This window comes from Helianthus annuus, chromosome 1 (genome assembly GCF_002127325.2).
Source record: "Helianthus annuus cultivar XRQ/B chromosome 1, HanXRQr2.0-SUNRISE, whole genome shotgun sequence".
NCBI classification, from domain to species: Eukaryota; Viridiplantae; Streptophyta; class Magnoliopsida; order Asterales; family Asteraceae; genus Helianthus; species Helianthus annuus.
This window is the reverse complement of record NC_035433.2, coordinates 21,133,997-21,155,541: the sequence shown is the minus strand read 5'-3', so window position 1 is coordinate 21,155,541 and position 21,545 is coordinate 21,133,997. Positions and strand designations below refer to the sequence as shown.

Sequence of the window (21,545 nt, the reverse complement as noted above, 5' to 3'; positions counted from 1 at the left end):
ACACTATGAAAGGCGGAAACAGACATAATACATCAAATTCAGCAAGATATTCACTTAAACTGTCGTTTGTATTGATCTGGAACACAATTACAGCAAGACGACACTCCGACAGAGCTTCGCCATCGGAAAATCTCAAACTAATTTCGAACCAACTGACACGAAATCAACCTTATTTATAGACCTGCTAATTCCGTGTGAAACATGCTCCACACGAGATTACATTCATGCGAAATTAAGGTTCAAGCGAAATTACTATGTAATTTCGCACGGAATTACTTGAATTCCTTTCATGCGGAATTAACTCTTTGACATAATTCCTCGTTCTTCGTGCCATGAGCAATGCAAGACTCGATACAATACGAAGTCGACAGATGTATGCACCAACAGTTCGTTTCGTATGTGTATCGACTATCGTGAACTTAATAAGCTTACCGTTAAGAATCGTTATCCTCTCCCTCGTATCGATGATCTTTTTGACCAAGTACAAGGCGCGTCCTGTTTCTTCCTGTTTCTCGAAAATTGACCTTCGATCTGGCTATCATCAGCTCCGTGTTCTCGAAGATGATGTACCCAAAACCGTTTTTCGCACTCGATATGGACACTACGAGTTCGTAGTTATGCCTTTTGGCTTGACCAACGCACCCGTCGTGTTCATGGACCTTATGAATCGTGTTTGTAAACCTTACCTTGATCGCTTCATGATAGTCTTTATTGATGACATTCTCATTTATTTTAAAACTAGAGCCGATCATGCTCGTCATTTACGCTTGACGCTTGAATTGCTGCATGGTGAACGCTTATATGCTAAATTCTCTAAGTGTGAGTTTTGGATTAATGAAGTGCAATTTCTTAGTCACGTTGTTAGTAATCAAGGTATTCATGTTGACCCTTCTAAAATCGAAGCTGTGAAGAATTGGAGTACACCTAAACCGGCATCTGAGATTCGTTCCTTCCTAGGATTGGCGGGTTATTACCGCCGATTCATCTCGAATTTTTCTAAGATTGTTGTTCCTCTCACTTCCTTGACTCAGAAAGAAAGACCTTTTGCTTGGGGTCCCGAGCAAGAGGAATCTTTTTAGACTCTTAAGACTCTTCTGTGTAACGCTCATGTGCTTACTCTTCCCGATAGGAATGACGACTTCGTGGTATATTGTGATGCCTCGAACCGTGGCTTGGGCTGTGTGCTCATGCAGCAGGACAAGGTTATAGCTTATGCCTCTCGTCAACTCAAAATACATGAGAAAAACTATACTACTCACGATCTAGAGCTTGGTGCGGTTGTATTCGCGTTAAAGATTTGGCGACACTACCTGTATGGTACTAAGTGTGTGGTTTGCACTGACCATAAGAGCCATCAACATATCTTTAACCAAAAGGAGCTGAACATGCGACAGGGACGTTGGGTGAAATTGCTTAACGACTACGACTGCGAAATTCGCTATCATCCTGGAAAGGCGAATGTCGTGGCCGATGCTCTTAGTCGTAAGGCTCATGTAAATACTATTCGTTGTTATCATATCTCCAGTGACCTTCATACTTGTATTCGTGAAGCTTAGTATTCGTCAGCTAATGAAGGTAGTCTATTTATTGAAATACGAGGTGCTGCTATGGATCAACTTGAAATTAAGTCTGATGGACTTCAATACTATCTAAATTGCATCTGGGTGCCAGACCGCGATAATCTACGCGAGCTCATTATGAATGAGGCTCACAAATCCCGGTACTCTATTCATCCAGGTGCTGATAAGATGTACCATGACTTGCGTATGACTTATTGGTGGCCTGGTATGAAGAAGGACATTGTTGCTTACGTATCAAAGTGCCTTACTTGCACGAAGGTTAAGGCTGAACATCAACGTCCTTCAGGACTCTTAGAACAACCCGAAATTCCCATTTGGAAATGGGATAGCATCGGTATGGACTTTATAACTAAACTACCTCGTACACCCGCTGGTCATGATAGTATTTGGGTGATCATTGACCGTTTGACCAAATCAGCCCACTTTCTTCCTATTCGCGAAGATTATAAAGGGGAGAAACTTGCTCGAATCTATACCGATGAGATTATATGCCGTCACGGCATACCTCTTGACATAATCTCTGACTGTGATAGTCGTTTTACTTCACGTCTTTGGCAAACCTTTCAATCTACTATGGGTTCTCATTTGAATCTTAGTACGGCCTTCCATCCTCAAACGGATGGACAGACCAAACGTACTATTCAAACCCTAGAGGATATGCTCCGTTCTTGTGTCATCGACTTTGGTGGTAGCTGGGATGTAAATTTACCATTGATTGAGTTCTCGTATAACAATAGCTATCATTCCAGTATTCAGATGGCTCCTTTCAAAGCTTTATATGGTTGCAAGTGCCGAACTCCTCTCAGCTGGCATGAGGTTGGTGACAAGCAACTTACTGGCCCTGAAATCATTCAACAGACAACAGATAAGATTCTTCAGATTCGTGATAACTTGATCAAGGCTAGGAGCAGACAAAAGAGTTATATTGATAAAAGGCGCAAGCCTCTGGAATTTGATGTTGGGGATCGGGTTCTTCTCAAGGTATCTCCCTGGAAGGGAGTAGTTCGATTTGGCAAGAAGGGAAAGCTCGCTCCTCGCTATGTGGGTCCTTTCACGATAGTCGAAAGGATTGGCAAGGTGGCTTACAGACTCGACCTGCCATAAAAACTAAACAACATACATCTAATGTTCCACGTATCCAATCTACGTAAATGCTTAGCCGACGAGGAACTGCATGTTCCCCTCGAAGACTTGCAAATAAATGAAGCTTTACACTTTGTGGAGAAACCGGTCGAGATTATGGATCGAGGTGTCAAGCGATTAAGGCACAGCAAAATTTCCATCGTTAAGGTTCGATGGGAAGGAAAGCATGGTGCTGAATTCACTTGGGAGCTCGAAAGTGAGATGAAGGACAAGTATCCGCAGCTCTTCGAGAAGTCTTCTTCTAGATTTCGGGGACGAAATCTCCTAAAGGAGGGGAGACTGTAACGCCCTGCGTCCCTAAACTTTTAGCTTTTGTCACCTTTATTCCTTATACTATGTAAACTTGACTCTTTGATACTTGTGAGTCTTGATGCTATGAAACTTGAATCTTGGTGAAACTTGACGCTTAATTCTAGATACTTGATCGTTGATGCTTAACTCTATGAAACTTGATTCTTAATACTTGATTCTTAATACTTGATTCTTAATACTTGATTCTTAATACTCGATTCTTGATACTTGAATCTTGATTCTTGATACTTAATGCTAGATACTTGATGCTTTGAAACTTGATTCTTGACACTTGAGACTTGATACTTGACTCTTGACTCTTGAGACTCATGAAACTTGAGACTTGGTTAAACGAGATACAAAGACTTAATACTTATGGAAACTTGGAAACTTTTGTGATAACTGAAAAAATCTTGTTATGTGATAATATTGCACAACAATACGCAACGCAACGCTTAATCTAACTCGCAAAGTGAACCAAAGACGGGAAAGTTGCAAACGGATTGGACTGTCCGAATGGACATCCGATCGGATGACCATCCGACCGGAGGGCCATTCGACCGAACAACCATCTGATCCGTCTACTTACACCGCCTTACCTCCCCTCTGGCACTATAAATAGGACCTGTCACATCATTTCTCATTGATGTGACGGAGCCCTCCGATCTAGGCGCACGCACTCCCATTCTTGAGCACTTTTCTTCGATTCTAGGCCGATTCTTGTAACTTTCCTCTTAGATTCTTGTACAACTTTGATCATTACACTATTCTCTACACAATTCTTCCTCGAAATCACACTTTTCATCATGAAATCTCTAAGATTCGAGCTCTTGATGTCACACCCCGGCCGCGTATAACATGCAACCGCGGCGGAAACGCCGGGGAGTGTCGTGGACAGAATTAAATTGTTTCATAACCATGGTATACAAGTTGTATTTTATTTATAAACAAAGGTGTTACATTGTCTTGGAAAGAGAGTACGGAAATCAAAACATAATTAAGCTAGTTCAAACTTCATTTTTAGGCTCTAAGGCACAGGTCCGCCCTAGAATCATGATCATCGTCCTATGGAATAGCTCCTGAAAACACATGTGAAAGTAGGTACGTCAGCATAAAAATGCCTGTGAGATACATAGGTTTTGTGAAAATGGGGTTCATGACTTGAGTTTTAAAGAATGTTTAATAACAGTCAGTCATGAACCTTGTAATTTGTTTTGCTTTGTAAATCATTTGAAAAACGATAACATCAAACGATATGTATAGGTAAATGCAAGGTTAAACGAATAACCAAGTAAAGTGAGTTGAATAAGATAAGTTGTTTGTGAAAATAATGTCTTGTGAAGAATATGTTACTTATGTAAAGTGTAATGTGTCTAAACTGAAATGACTTAGATAACGCCACGATATGTAATATTATACAAACATTTATATATAGGAAGTACCAGCGGCGTATCCACTATGTTTGTATCATATTACATACGCCCCGTTACTTGAATCATTCACCCAAACCAATCCACCATGTAAATTGTTCATGTGTAAACCAAATGTCAAGTGTTATTGTAATCCATGTCAAGTGTTTATGCTCAAGTGTAAACCACCAAATGTATATGTCAATGTCGACGTGTTTATGTTCAATGTAAATCATGTAATGTGAAATCCCAAAATGTATGGTAAGCGAAAAGTATCAACTTAAACCATATGCACAAAACAAGTCGTTGAAGTAAAACGTGGTTTAAATCAGCGTTATGTTCTGCGGGAAATGCATGCTCAATCGATAATAACATTTATGCGGTATTGTAAACTATGCATACATCCAAGCCTTGAGACTGCGGCGATAAACCCTTAAACAAATTAAAGGTTTATCTAAGTTATGTATATCGAATTCGGTCATTCCTTCCAGTCCTATCAAACCCAGGACTTCAGGAATGGGAGTTGTCAATTCCTATGGTACCACTACCTACTAACGAACGGCGTAGCTAATGTTAATGAATGTATTGTCCCATGTTAAACAAACCAAATGTCATAGCAAAATGAAGGCATGTGATGTAAACAATTGTACTAAGTATGCTAAGTAAACATACGAAGCAGAAATGTTCATGTAAATCAATGCACTAAGTACGCACACAATGGGCATACATAGCATAAAATGTAATGAAATCGTGTACTATAATGTACTAACAACATAGCAGGCATATGATGTGAAAACATGGAAAGCATGAATGTAACAGATAGGCACATGTGTTTCACCCCAAAACAGTTTGGAAAACAGTAAACGAGGGGTTCTATGTACTCACCTGAGGTTGCTTTGTTGTTCTTGTGAAATAACCGGGTAAATGCGAGAGGTCACGGAATATCAACGGCACCTAATAGGTAGCTATGTTAATATACCGGACCAAATCGGATGATCGGATAGTACGCGGGTTCGTAAACCAAACGAGTATGGAGACTCGTGTAATATGGTTTAATAAAACCTACATACTAAAATGAAACTTAACCTAAGTGCTTACGGTCCATCACGACCCGTTTAGGTAGCTTATGCCACCTTACGCGTCGTTCGCGTAGAACGCGTTCGGAACGCCTAACATCGTGACCACAAGGTATAACCCCAGAAGGTCATAGCTATGGTCACCTAATGTGTTTGGTCAGGTCCTAATGACCGACCAAATGGGTCGGGTTCGAAAGCATAAGCGATGGTTTAGATCGCTTACCTTACGACCCTATATAAGCACTAAACTAAAAGTGACGAGCTAAGCATGTTAGAACATGCTTAACTAAGTTTAGAAATAGGTTTGACATCAAAACAAACGGCTTTGATGCCCACGAGTAGTTTGGTTACAAAATATGCAAGAATGCACATTTTGGCCGAAACTACGACTCGTCACTGAGCCTAGATAACGTGGTGATCAGTAGGTATGGTCACTATGGACCATAACCATCGTGATCACGCTCACGTTATGAAGTTCCATGAACTTCGCATCGACCATAGGCTGGTCAATGCAGAAAGTCAACAAAACGTTGACTTTCGGACTCGAAAAGCGAATAAAAGAGCGAAAGAAGACTTACGGAGGGTCCCCGAGTGCTAATCAAGATCCAATAGCTCAGGTATGAAGCAAAAGCATCAACTTAGAGCATTTAGATCTGATTTGTGGGTTTTTACACAAAAAGGGGGGGGTATTTATAGGAAAGGTGGAACCGTTAGGATCGTTTTATCGAATAACGTGCTTTGATCTCGTGCGTACACGTGTCCAGGGGTTAGATTCAGTGTACTTGACCCTTGGCCCTTCATTTGGGTGAAAAGGCATCGCCCTTTGATCGAACGAAAGGCCAGATTCTGCATTAAATGCAGAATCTGCTGTCAGACATGTTCACGCGGCCCGCGTGAAAGTGGGTGCAGGTCTTACGCGGGTCGCCTAGCCCCGTCTGATCTGCACCACTTGCAGAATTTACGTATTCAGCCCCTGTTGCGTTTTTAAGCTATTTCCAGCCCCTTTAAGACCTGTAAAGTCACCTTTAAGGCCCAAAAATGATGCCTAAACATTATGGACATGAAACATGCCCAAAAATATGTCGGATGTCGGTTCGTTTGGCCGTACGATCGCGATGTTCGCTTAATTACGACGGAATGCGCATAAGCGTGAAAGACGATCCAAATGACGCGACGAATGGATTTTTCTCATGCCAAACAGTAAGGCATAATATAAGGATGCTTACATAAATTTTTGGATGTCCGGATGTATTTAGAACGTAAGTTATGCGCGAAAGTGCAAACTTGTGCACTTTTTGACACTTTTAGTCCCTGAATGATCCAAAAGTTTGTTTTAGCATACCAAACCCCTCAAAGCCTATTTCTAAGCTATGTAAAGGATATTTATGGTATGTTTAACTTATGGACATGTTCCGGAATGTTCGTTACAGTTCAAATTGGCATACTTTCGCAGTTTGTCAAGTTTAGTCCCTGTAAGCGAATTAACTTGTTTTTGCTATACCAAAGCCTTCAAAACTTATTTCTAAGTTATGTAAAGGTTATTTAAGGTATGTTGAGTATATGTTGATGTTCCGGAGTATTTGTCGCATTAAACTGAGTACGTTTACGCACCAGTTTGCGTATAATGCTCCAGAAAGCGATGTAGAGTTTGGAATTGAATAAAAGTCAAAACACGAAAAATGTAAAACACAATGAAACAAACATTGGGATCAAATAACATTATTTTATTGATAATTGAACTGTTCATGATGATTACAAGCACAAATGTTACACTTGAGGATGACGTCATCATGGCAGGTTTGTACAAACGGCTGTGTGATGTCATTCACGTCAAGCTTTAGCTCAGATCTAAGGAATTTCATGTGCTTTTACACCGAACCTTTACTAAATCAAGGTTTTTCAGTCAATTTCATGTTTATCTTCAAACTTTCTTAAACTTTTTACTTAAAACGGTGGAATCCGGACCTAAATGGGCCGTAGACTTGATGATTAGTCTGGAGTCGGCTGGGAAACGGATTATCGCAGGAGAAGATGGCCGGACCACGGATTCAGACATAAACACCGTCAAGAACAGACACCTAATCGGACGGGGTGATTCCCAACCGATCAGACAGGCTGAGCCTTGATGTGTTTTCCGTTGTCTCAATACGTACCATGTCGTCATTGTTAAACGTAAAAACTTAGAAACTTTACAAGGTTGCAAAAAGGGATAAGAACATCTCAGTCGAATGACAATCCGATCGGACTGTGTCGTAACCCCCGGCCCCAGCCCAGGAGCGAGCGGCCGCGAGCTACTCAGAGCAGGTGGTATCGGTGTTTATTAATTTGGCAGCGGAATACATCAGGACCGTAGTTAGGAAATATTTTTATCAGAGTAAACACCAACTTTTATAAGAATTTATGGGAATAAACCCAAGTTCATTTGACAATACTTTTGATAGGGATAAACCCTAATTATTAAAAATAAAATGTCTTGTTTATTTTAGGTAACTTTTATAGCCACTATCCCATGCCTGTAGTGTTCTCCAGCTGGCTTCTATTGAGCTTTCATATTATGTTACCTGAAACGTGTTTTAAAAACGTTTTGTCAGCGGCAAATACTGGTGAGTGAATCCCAATTTAATCAAAACAAGTTTTAACATTTTACAGCATTGAGGGCGATCTCGCAAGTACATTTGCTTACCATTCTACCTTAATTACCACCCACGGTACTGTCAATCCATGACTGGTGGTCATGTTACTACTCACAGTGTAGTAACAAATTTTGTATACAAAACCCCAACATACCGACGATAATTGTAGAAATACAAATACTTAATTACTGTGAAATATAATTTAAAATATTTGAGGTTTTGTAAAAATAGTTTATAAAAGAAGGATTACTCACATTGCAAGTTTAGATAACTCTAAGGCTTCCTGTGTATTTCCTGATTATTATCTAATAAATCAAATAATGCACACGTGTTAGTAAAATAACCCAATTTAAATTAACCGTGCACTTGAGACAGAACTTCCAATGACTGAGTCGGGCGGAACCGACTTGCATTACGGAAATTCTAAATCAATCAGGTGTACACACGAGACAGAATTCCAATGACTGAGTCGGGCAGAGCCGACATGCATTACGGAATCCTAAATCAATCGTGTAGGGTAATAGCAGGGTTATAGTACTTATAACGAGGCAGAGCTTCGCTATATATTGGGTATTAACCTCGAGTAGAATTTTTACTATCAGAGAATTTGAGAGAGAAAAGAAAACTGAACGGAAACAAATGAAACCTGACCCCCCCTTATATAGGATGTCCGAGGGGTCCATCACGCCCCGTAAAAGCCGAGGCTTAGGCCTACGTGTCCCGCAAGAGCCTCTAGGGCGGCTGTAGCTATGTCGAGTCAAGGGGTAGCTTGGCTGAGTCACTTGCCACGTGGCTTGCCACGTTTCCGGATCAGAACAAGGACGTCGCGCCCCACGACAGACTAGGTGGTCTCCGTCACGGCCCCCGGGTGACACCCAAAACTTGTTTTTGTTTATTTTTTTAAGTATAGGGCTGTTCTGGGTCCGGTTTTCGTGTACGGGGTATATTTAAGGACATTTAGGGTGTCCAAAAGTATTTTTAGGAGGGTTGTTATATCCTCCCCTCCTTGTTTTGGATCTCGTCCTCGAGATCTGCTGGAACAGGTGTGGATATTTCTTTTGCATCTCTGATTCGAGTTCCCATGTGTATTCTGGTCATCTTTTGGAATCCCATTTCACATTGACCAGAATTAATCTCTTGTGTTTGAGATTCTTGATTTTTCTATCTTCAATCTGAATGGGTTTCTCGACAAACTTAAAGATTTGTCTGCTAAACACTTTTTTAGATTACTTACATGAAATACATCATGTTTATTCCTGCCATTTCCTTTGGCAGCTGTAGCTGATAAGTACAGGTCCTATTCTGCTAATAATCTCAAAAGGTCCAACATACCTAGGGCTTAGCTTCCGTCTCTTAACGAATCTGACTACTCTTTCCATGGAGAAACTTTTAACAACACTTTATCTCCTATTTGGAATTCCATTGGTTTTCGTCTATTATCAGCATAACTCTTTTGACGATCTCGTGCTGCTTTTAGTCTTTTCTTGACTTGAATTATCTTATCTGTCATTTCTTGCACTATTTCTGGTCCAGATAATTGTTTTTCTCCAATCTCTGCCCAGCAGATTGGAGTTCTGCACTTTCGTCCATAAAGTGCCTCAAATGGTGCAGCATTTATGCTGGTATGATAGCTGTTATTGTAGGAAAATTCTATCAATGGTAAATGTTCGTCCCAATTTCCTCCGAAATCAATTACCAAGCTAGTCGCCAAGGTAAGGAAATCACTCCTATCTTGGTGACATGTCTCCATTTGTTGTTGCAAAGAGTGTAAATATAATTACGTGAAATTATGCATGTTAATAATGTATAATTATATGAAAAGTAATAGTATGATGTATGTTCAAAACTGAAATCTCAAAAATGGTTCAAAATTGAGAAGAGATGATTGCATTGTAAAAGATCGAAAATAATAAAGTGTAAATTTGATTAAAACTTGGATGGTTCCAAAATGGAATGTTGACTAACCAAAGTGGTCGAAAAGTCTTTTGAAATTGAGAAACATGCTTTGGCCTAATAGGTGGTGTACTCTCGCCGACAAGTCGATTAACGGTATTCACCCTTCCGGTTACTACATGCCTCAATTCAATCCAAAATTCGAAACTTGGCGGGAATTATAAAAAATCAAGGAGTGGGACTAGTCGCCGAGATGCGGGCTTCACCCCTAACTTGACGACTTTATACCCTAAGTGTGGTTGGTACTCGCCGGGTCAAAATTAAATTTTGACACGTTGACGAGGGTCCACTAGAATTTGAAATTGAAATTTCCCATCAAGATGTGGATTTCACTCCTAACTTAATGGTGGATCTCATGCAAAAATAGAATCAAGCGGAATGAGAGTCGTTTACCAAATTGTGGGTTTCACGCCTATTTTGGTAAACTCGTCTCATTTGTACAATATGAGTGTTGTCGGATTTAGAATAATCGAGTAAGATGCATGAGGAAAGGTGTATGTGAAAGGAATACACAAACAAGTATAAACACATAAGGAAGCATATCAAGAATGGTACATAAAGAATGAAATAATAAAACAAGTATTAACACATAGAGAAATATGTCAAGAATAACACATAAAGAATCAAACAATGAAACAAGTATTAACACATAATAAAACAAATATTAATACATAAGAATAACATGTCAAATATTACGCATAGGTGACATATATGTTTAAAAAAACATAATTAGGAAACAAATAAAGTATCATGTAGTAGTTCCAAGTAAAACATAAGAATAAAGCTCTAAAACTATAGACTAGGTAAAAGCATTCTTACTTTTCCTAATTCCCTATAGTTATGGCTCTGATACCAATCTGTCACACCCCAACCGATGGCGGAAACATCAGGATGAGACGAAATAGATTGCAAGAGACTTCATAACACAATGTGACAATATAATTTAAATTTGATTTCATAAAAGTTGCTAAAAATGTCATACAAGAATCAAATACGAACAACATTGTTTCCAAACATATGATACAAAATTGATTAATCTAAGTGTGTTTCTAAGTCCACTTAAGTCTTGTTTCTTCACTTAGCATCATCTTGTCTATCGAACCTACAACATGTATTAAAATAGAGTTCAATGCAAAAGCAAAGGCGAGTATACAAGTTTTGATACATAGCATAAAAATGGTTTTAAAATCGTCTAAGGCTCGTATCCGACATGAATCACAATATGCAAGTTACTAGTATGTCATAACGGTGTCAAGTATATGTTCAAACCCAAGAATCCAATGCGTTATAATAGTCTATCCCAAATAGAATAACGGGAGGTAACATGTTTAACTTAACAATACCCCAAGACTCGTGGGCAGTGCATTACTCCTATAGCGCTATAATTGTCAAGGCGGGCTTGAACGAAGTTAATGAGCATATAGACACAAAAAGTTTAACATCACATACGAGATTAACAAGCATAATATAGTTTCATGTTCAAATATCGATAGAGAGTGATTCAAATAGTTTCAAAGTTTCGTGAGTTTAATATAGAATATATGTTGCACCCAAAGTGTTTAAAAGTAAAAATGGGTTCGAGTATACTCACAAAAATGCATATGCTTTCCGACTATCCAATTTGACGAAGTTTGTCGAGACTAAAAGGTTGATTATGTTCGATTCGGGGTTTAACGGATGTTTACATTTGGGTTCAAGAGTTCAGAGTTTCAAACACATAAAAGTATACATATGAAAATAATCATCTAGCACATATGACACTTGTTCTTGACAATGTGAAACTCCAAAAGAGTTAAATGTTTTCATGGAACAAGGTTCCATTAGAATCGTGACAAGTTGTCAAGGCCTAAGATGATTTAATCTACTAGTTTGACGAATGTCCATTAGTCCATCACCAAGAGTTCGATTATTTGAGTGTTACATAAGTATTACATAGAGTATACTATATTATGTATGTCAAGCATGAGGTAGAAGGTTAAAGTCTTCATTTAGGCACCTCAAATTATCATAGAAATCATGTATGAGGTAGGAAGAACAAGCTTTCATTTAGGTACCTCTATTGTTCACCACTACACTTGTTGTTATAAACAACAAGGAGGGTCATGAACTTACAAGAAATAATGAAACACAACAACAAATATATGAGAAAACATCAAGAAGTGAGTGGATTTTTATGAAAGATAGCCCAAGCTAGTCTAACAATCACACATTCATCAAGCTTCAAGCTTGAACACTTCTTGTGGGTAAAACCCTAACTAAAATAGAACGTTTGTGAGGATTTAACCTCTGATTTAAAATTTCCCAGCCTTGTTTTTAAGCCCAACTAATCATTCGATTGATTATGAGCATTAAGACATAGGTTTGAGATGAGATTAACTCAATTTTACTAAGTTTAACAAAGTTTTAGATAAAAACAAAAAAGTCAGTCCACTTTGGAGCCTTTTTGGTGATGTTCCAGGGCCTGGTTTTCCATGGAAAACCAATGGAAACGTAGCTAAGGTCAATCCAAAGAAGTAGGAAAAAGAATCGAGTGAATCGGATAAGAAATGAAGAAGTTATGCTCTCTTGAAGAACTTGCTACACTTCTGTCCGAATTTTGATTTTCAGCAGCTTTTGAAATGGATTTGGGTGTGATTTTGTGGGTTTGTAAAGTGTATGAAGCTTGGAAGAGGTGTGCTATTTATAGGGAAGTGTTAGGTTAGTTTGTGGTTGTGTAATAAATGTTAAAAATGAGTTTAAAACTCAAAGCACCTTAGTGTAAGTACTGCAAGAAGAAGCATTCAGGGAGATGTTTCATATACTGTAACTTCTGCAAAATATCTGGACATAGGGAAGAAGACTGCAGGAAGAAACCCAGCAATAAGCTATGCTTCAACTGTGGAGAGACTGGGCATATCAAACCAAACTGTCCGAAATTAGCTCCAGCAACCAACAACAAAACTACCAAGAACGCCAGAGCATTTGTTCTGACGGGTGAAGAAGCCAAGATGATTCCGGATGTGATTGCCGGTACGTTTTTAGTTAATGATATTTTTGCTAAAGTATTATTTGACTCTGGTGCGAACTAAAGTTTTATTAATACTTCGTTCTGCAAACTTCTCAATCAACCATTAACTAAACTTCAACAAGAATGTCTGGTAGAAACGGCAAATGGAGAATACATTAAGATTACTGAAATCTTGCAGGGAGTAAGAATAAAAATTTTAAGCCATAATTTTATTGTTAACCTTTACCCAATGAATCTAGCTGGATTTGATATCGTATTAGGAATGAATTGGTTAGTAGCCAATCTTGCCAGTATTCTATGTGATCAAAAGTCAATACAAGTAAGTTCACCAAAAGGTGAAAACATCACAATTAAAGGATATAAGCCAACCAAATCTACAAAATTCATCTATGTGATGAAAACAGCAAGCTATGCAAGGAAGGGATCACTAGTGTATATGATTTCCATAATCATTAACACTAAGGGGGCATTTGGTTCACGGAATGATTTGGAATTGGAATTGGAATTGGAATTTGTATAGGAATTAGAATTTGAAGAAATTGGATTTGGAATTTAAAATTCCAATTGGAATTGGAAATTGTTGGATTTGGAATCTCAATTCCATTTTTATTGTGCTTGGTTGTCAAATGAATTGGAATCCATCACCCCAGCACCCACGCGTCGAAACGGTACTGGTGGAAACGGTACGGGTGGAAACGGTTCGGATGGAAACGGTTCGCGTCAAAACGGTTTGGGTCGAAGCGATACAGGTCGAAACGGTACGGGTCGCAACGCTTCGTGTCGAAACAGTTCGGATCTTAACCAGAATGGATCGAAACTGTTCGATTCAAAATGGTTCGGGTCGAAACGGTACAGGTTCACACGGTATGGGTCGAAACGGTACAGGTCAAAACGGTACGGGTCGAAACGGTTTGCGTCGAACGGTTCGATTCGAAACGGTATGGGTCGAAACGGTTCGCGTCAGAACTGTAAGCGTCGAAACGGTTCGCATCGAAACGGTACGGGTCGAAACGGTTAGCGTCGAAACATTACGGGTCGAAACTGTTCGTGTCGAAATGGTACGGGTCGAAACGGTTTGGATCAAAACTAGTATGGGTCGAAACGGTACGGGTTGAAACGGTTCGGGTAGAAACGGTCGAAGATTCCAATGAATTTACTTCAATTCCTTCACATATAGAAAGGATTTTGAATTCCTTTAGTTAAAGGAATTTGAAAGAATTCATGCCTAATTCCAATTCCAGTTCCATTGTCAACGAAACACATGAAGATTGGAATTGGGATTCCAATTCCATCAAATTATGTGAACCAAACATCTTAAGAGATAGAATTCAAATTCCAATTCTCTTAAATTCCATTTAATTCCTACGAACCAAACGCCCCCTAAAGGAAAAGAATTGAAAGATATTCCCGTAGTATCTCAATTCTCAGATGTTTTTTCTAGAAGAGCTACCTGGACTACCGCCAGATAGAGAGGTTGAATTCAGAATTCACCTAATACCAGGGATAGCACCATTGCCAAGGCACCTTACCGTTTAGCACCAGCGGAGATGCAAGAACTGAAGAAACAATTGGACGAGCTTCTGGAAAAAGGTTTCATACAGCCTAGTTCATCGCCGTGGGGAGCACCAATCTTGTTTGTCAAGAAAAAGGATGGATCAATGCGTATGTGCATTGATTACCGAGAATTGAACAAGGTTACGATTAAAAATCGGTACCCACTACCGAGAATCGATGATCTGTTCGATCAACTTCAAGGAGCATGATTCTTTTCTAAAACCGATTTACGCTCAGGATATAATCAATTGAAAGTACAGGAAGAGGACATTCCTAAAACTGCTTTCAGAACAAGGTATGGTCATTATAAATTTACAGTCATGCCATTTGGTTTAACCAATGCCCCAGCCGCATTTATGGACATGATGAACAGAATATGTAAACCATATCTGGATAAATTCATAATTGTCTTTATAGATGATATTCTAATTTACTCTAAGAGTAAAGAAGATCATGTAGAGCATTTGTATATACTTTTAAATTTGCTGAGAAAAGAGAAGCTTTATGCTAAATTCCCAAAATGTGAATTTTGGTTACAAGAAGTACAATTTCTTGGACATCTAGTTAATCATGAAGGAATTCATGTGGATCCCACAAAAATCGAGGCGATTACTAAGTGGAAAATCCCTGAATCACCAACGGAAGTAAGAAGTTTTCTTGGACTGGCAGGATACTATAGACGGTTTATCCGAGATTTCTCTAGAATAGTCATTCCCTTAACAAAACTGACCTGCAAATCAGTTAAGTTTGAATGGGGACCAAAACAGGAAGAAGCTTTTAGAATTCTTAAGCAAAGATTAACCAATGCACCCATACTCGCATTACCAGAAGGAACTGAAGACTTTATAGTTTAATGTGACGCTTGTTGATGCAACGTCAAAAGGTTATAGCCTATGCCACTAGACAACTTAAGAATCATGAAGAGAATTATACAACCCATGATCTAGAATTAGGAGCCATAATTTTTGCCCTTAAAATTTGGAGACACTACCTGTATGGTAGCAAGTTTACTATTTTCACCGATCATAAGAGTCTAAGATATGTTTTCGGGCAAAAGGAGTTAAATATGAGACAGAGACGATGGATGGAAATTCTTAGTGATTATGATTGTAATATCCAGTACCATGTAGGAAAGGCTAATGTAGTAGCTGATGCTTTAAGTCGAAAATATCATGAAAAGCCAAGATGAATACGTTCTCTCAAGTTAGATATGCAAATAGATTTAAACAAGCAAATTAGAGAAATACAGTAATCAGTAATCAAGGACGATACTAAAAAATTAAAAGGAATAATTAAGGAATTAGAGCAAGGAACAGATGGAATTTGGAGATTCCATAAGAAAAGAATCTGGATACCCAAACAAGGAAACCTACGCCACCGAATTTTAGAAGAAGCCCATAAATCTAAGTATACAATACATCCTGGTAGTGATAATGTGACATCCCTCACAATCACAGGTATCCGTACACTTAATTAATAATTAATTTGTGCTTAATGATTGTGCTTGATTTCAACTGTGATTAAACTGCTTTCTGATTTCTGTTACATACATACATATGCATCATATTTCATACTGTCACTCCATTTATTTCACACAAACTTTAGTGACAACCTTGATGCACAAAGCACAGTTAGCACACTGAGCGGATAGCCCAGAAAACATGCTGACAATGCCAGCACCTAGACAGACAATGTTTTTGAGGCCAGTATGAGCCAGAGACAGGGTACTACACTAGTAGGGAGTGTAAGGAAGTGAGGACCATAAAACTGCGTCACTAGGTGATAGTTATACTGCCGGGAAGTGCCTAAAACACACTCTAAATGCAGAATTCTGCACTTAATAACAAAATTCAGCATTTAATTATGCTAGTAATGTGCAAAAACTTCACAACACACTTTCAAACTCAACTCTTCTCCTCTCATTCTCCTCTTGTTCGACCGAGATCACCCACAACCACCATCACCACCTTCAAGTTTCGTTCCAAGCAATCTACATACTTCCAAGGGTGTTAGAGATCATACAACGAAGCTCGGTGTGTTCGGAAGCTCAAGGACCTCTCTCATCTTCTTTTATCCACCACTTTTCTACACTTGAACTCCCCTAGCTTTGAGCTAGTGGTAAGAACTTAGATCCTTGCATTTTACATGTTGTTTAAGTGATTAATCATGATTAAAGATCAAAATGATAAGAACTCTAAAGAACCATAAACAAAGTCTTGAACATAAACTAACTTTGTGATGAAGTAGTGTTAAAATGGTTAAGAAATCATGATATTCTTGTGTTGTGATGCTTGTTGATTATTGTTTGCTAGTAGAAATGATATGGATCATCATATGGTCTTGCTAGATCATGATTAAAAACATGACCTAGCAAGATGAGAAAGTAAGAATGTTGTGGATGATGGAACCATCCACACATAAACTATGAACTTGAATAAATGAATGTTTCCTTGAAAAATAAAGATCAAAGTAGGTTATAATCTTGTAGATCTAAAGATCCATGAGTGGTTTTTCGAAAGAACCAAGTGAAAAGTATGAGTTTCGTTAAAACTTGGATCTTACATAAACTTAACACATTTTTAGTGGATAAACAAGTGTAGAAACGCTTGTGTAATAAGAAAATTTCACAAAGAAATATTTTTAGAAAATATGAGTAGAAGTTGTGAACATTCAAACTCTTTGAAAATGAAGTTTTTAAGGAACTAATTACATTTTTAAAGATAACGAGACTTACAAAGTATGCTAGTAAGTTACTACATACTTTTATAAATTTTCAAGTTCATAAGTTTAGAGTTTATGCTTGTTTTTGACAAGTTTGGTAAATAGAGACTGTATGTTGATGATTAAGAATTGTTTGAATGAATTTTTGAAAAGAAAATGATATGCTAGTAAGCATGGACACCTCCATTTACAAAGGAAACTCTGGCGAAATTTTTCTAAAATTTCAACACTTAGAAAACAATTTTTTTTTCTAGCAAGTGTTACAACCATATTTTTAACCTTGTTTCAAAATAAACTTTGCCATGATTTTTATTACAAAAATACTAAGTGCCGGAGGTTGATTTTCGTAAATAAAATTTGATAAATATATATTTAGAATATATATTTTATACTAAAACTCTTGTGTGATTATTTGTTTATTTTGTGAACTAGTTATATTATTTTTAGGGTAAAATAATACAACTTATATATATACCATGAAATTACGACTCCAAAATATACCAAAACTCTCATGAAATAAATATTTAAGTTACGCAGTTATTATTGCGATACGTCACGCTAAAACGTAACTTATGTAATATTTCAGAAAAAATACTTTTACACGTATATTTTTGGTAACATATTATTTTGGAAAATTTATGAAGAAAAATATAATATTTTTGGGAAAAAATATATATATTTTGAATTAAGATGTTTTAAGACAAGTAATTTAAATATATTTTTCTAAGTGGGACTTAAAATATATTTTTCAGAATTACAAGTGTACATGTATAAATACCCCCATCCTTTGGAAGGAAATACACATATAAAATACTTGAGAAGTGTGGATACGGAATAGTTGCCTAACTATTATTCCTAAAAACAAAAGTTAAGTTAAAATAATTAATATTATTTTAACAAGTAGTCACAAACTTGGGATAATATCAAAGTAACGCAGCTCAAAACACTAAACTCTAAGCCAAGGCACGGCCCATTCGTCTAATAGGCATTAGTACGTGTAGGTCGTCGCGTAGCAGACCGAGTTTGGATTGACGACTATATTCAGGAGACGCACTTCTGTGAGTTCATGTCCCCCTTTTTTCTTTACTGTTTTCAGTTTTATACTTCGGGGGTGAAATACATGCGACAATTATTACAAACATTTATTTACATGGCATGGTTAGCTTAGGGAGGGTTTTTACTACTAGATCATGTGAAGGGTGGGTACAACACTTAAGGCCATCAATCCTCGTTGTTAGGACCGAGGGACACAAGAGTGATAGATCTATTTGGGTGTAGCGAGCCCACACCCATGAGGCCGAGGCGGCCCATAGAAGTGACTGTGTCTTACAGCCGAAGCCCGGTAACAAATTTGCTAGGTTTGAGTCTTCCTGCACCTTTTCACACATACCAGTGGCTTTGCAACCCATTGGTGATCTCTTTTTCCTTATTGCTACATACCAGGGACTTTTATTCATACATAAAAGGTTCATACATACTCACTTTTACATGAACTGGCTCAACTTTTGTTGATTTTTCAAACTACATGTATTTCGGGAAATTAATGGATCAGGCGAAGTGTGCAATCGTGTCAAGCTGCGTAGGGAATAATGATGTCATCCAGGTTTAGGAGGTGTAACCCTTACCTGGATGGGTTACATGTCTCTAAACCACGTTTTTACTTAAGTCTTTTGATGTGTCGTATGAACACGTTTTAATTATGTCATGGTTATATTTTGTTTTATGTGTCGACATTTTAAACAATGATGTTGTGGTAACATTAAATTTAATGAATGGATGATCATCATGTGTTTTATTTTTCATATAGCATTGTTATGATTGTTGCTATGGTATTAAGAAGTTACACCAAATTAAACCCACGCTTCCGCAAAAGCCAGGGTATGACAGCTTGGAATCAGAGCCTCGATCATAGCGAACTAGGATTCCTTCTCGAGTCTAGACTATGATCACTAGGGCTCTCACGAAAACACTTTTACATTGCATACACTAAACGTCCAGATCCAGGGTACAAAACATTTTTACAAACAAAAAGGCACAAATACAGTTTTCAAAAATTATATTTCAGTCTTAGAGACTGAGGGAGTTTAGCCTTAGAGGCAGGAAGGTTCAGTCTTAGAGACTGGGGGAGGTTCAGTCTTAGAGACTGAGGGGTTCAATCTTAGAGATTGGGAAGATTTAGTCTTAGAGACTGGGAGGTTGGTCTTAGAGACCAGGGAGTTAGTCTGAGAGGCTAGGGAGTTCAGTCTGAGAGGCTGGGAGGGGTAGTCTGGGGAGACTAGGAGGATTACTTGCTTATTGTGACTTACATGTTTATTTGATTTTATGTTGATATATGTGCATATGTGTGGTTGTGTTACAGATACCATGCCATCATCTTCAGATATTGGAGTATCGGACACTTTGGATCCTATAGCGATCGTGTCGGACGATGAGATTCTGTCAGAGAGTGAGGTGTACACGTCAGACACTACTAGCACGGATGAGGATGATTTCCAGCCGTTTGCTCTTCCTAATTTTGGAGATGATATTCCTATTGATGATGGCCCTTTCAATGGGGACCTACCTCTTCTTTAGGTCCCTACTCCTCTACCGCTTCCCGTAGTTCCTCTCGAGGATCTGCCTCCTGATGAGTTCGCCGATGATGACATCGATTTGTTCCTAGAGGGTCCCCCGGAGGGTGACCAAGATGGAGTGGCCCTCATGGATGCCGATGTCCCTTTTGCTGATGATCCTGTTGTCGACCCTGTTGTTCCCTTGGCTGAGATTCCTGCTGATGTGCCCATTGCTGATCCTGTCATTCCAGTCGAGGCTCCCATTGAGGAGGCTCCTTTTGATCTGTTTGGTGCTCACTCATTCAAGTCTGTAGCGTCTGCTTCTCCACACGCCCAAGGCGTACAGCTCTATTCCTCTGATTCCGACTCGGACATGGCGATGTCTGTCGCGCCTCTCGTTTTCCACGACGTTGACCCAGATCCAGAGGTCGAGTTTTTGCCTGATGAGCCTGCTCCTGTTGGTCCGGAGCCAGACGTTGCTTATGACCCCATTGAGGCCCCAGCTGATGCATATTTACCAGACCCTTTACCTGAGCCTGGTCATGTCGACATACCAGACATAGCACCACCTGTCATTGTTGCGCCCGTCGAGTTACCACCGATTCCTGATGCTCCTGTTATTGATGCACCCATTGTTGCACCGATAGTACCTGTTTCAGCCCCTATGCATGATGACCATGCACTGTTTTCTTCTCACATTGATCCTCGTTATGCTGACACCCGCAACAGGTGGATCGAGGATGATAACTACCCACCGTTTGTACTACCTGCCACTCCTCCCGTAGCACCTGTTTCCGCACCTTCTGAGATTCCACTGTTCCACCCACACACCTCTGACGTCCATCGCACTGATCTTCCCATCACATTCCTCCAGGACATTCCGCCACCTCGTCCTGGGGAGGGTTCATCAAGGAAGCCGCCTGTTTTTGTTCCACCTTTACCGTCATCTGTACCGTTCATGTCCCAGTTCCCTCACACTGCACCATCTTTCGTACCGTCAGGCGAGCCGTTTCTGTGGGCTTCGCCCAATGTTATGCCATTATTAGATCCGTACCACCCTTATCATGTGGGGTACACGATAGAGGACATACTCATCTCTCCACAGCTACAGCAGGACGCACTGAGTCATCGCATTCAGAAGTTAGAGAGAGCTCCACGTCCTCCGTGCCACTGTCAGACTCCATTTGCCGCACCGCACACTCCCCTTCCGCTTCCACCCGATTCGGATGTTCGTTTCCTTACATCTGAGCAGCAGATTGCCTATTTGCTACGCGTCATTCGTGCCTTAGAGGAGGATTGGGTGCACATGCGCCGGTTGCTTTTATCTCATTTTCCTCCTCCTCCTCCCCCATCAGCATAGATATTTTTGGTTTGATGCAGGTAGATCATTTTGGTGAGAAATCGCAATTGAGTCAGCATACGAAGACTTTTGAGAGACCACACTATTTGTATATGATAGGTGTAGTTTGACTTGTATTTTGAGGGTGATGTAACCCTGTGATCTTATTGATGATGTATGATGTACTGTAAAACATGTAGAACTATATTGTGGTTGTGATTAATGAAAGCTCAATCGCAACGTTCTCACTACATGCTTTGTTGAATTATTTGTTTTATTTTATAACA

At 39.0% G+C, this 21,545-nt stretch overlaps 1 protein-coding gene across 1 annotated transcript; it reads left to right on the top strand.

The window, feature by feature from the left end:
• The first annotated feature begins 20,067 nt into the window (after positions 1–20,067).
• LOC110934054 (proline-rich protein 36-like) lies at positions 20,068–21,279 on the top strand. The gene has a single exon (XM_022177264.2). It carries the CDS (start codon positions 20,068–20,070, stop codon positions 21,277–21,279), a length of 1,212 nt encoding a protein of 403 aa, XP_022032956.2.
• The last annotated feature ends 266 nt before the right edge of the window (positions 21,280–21,545 follow it).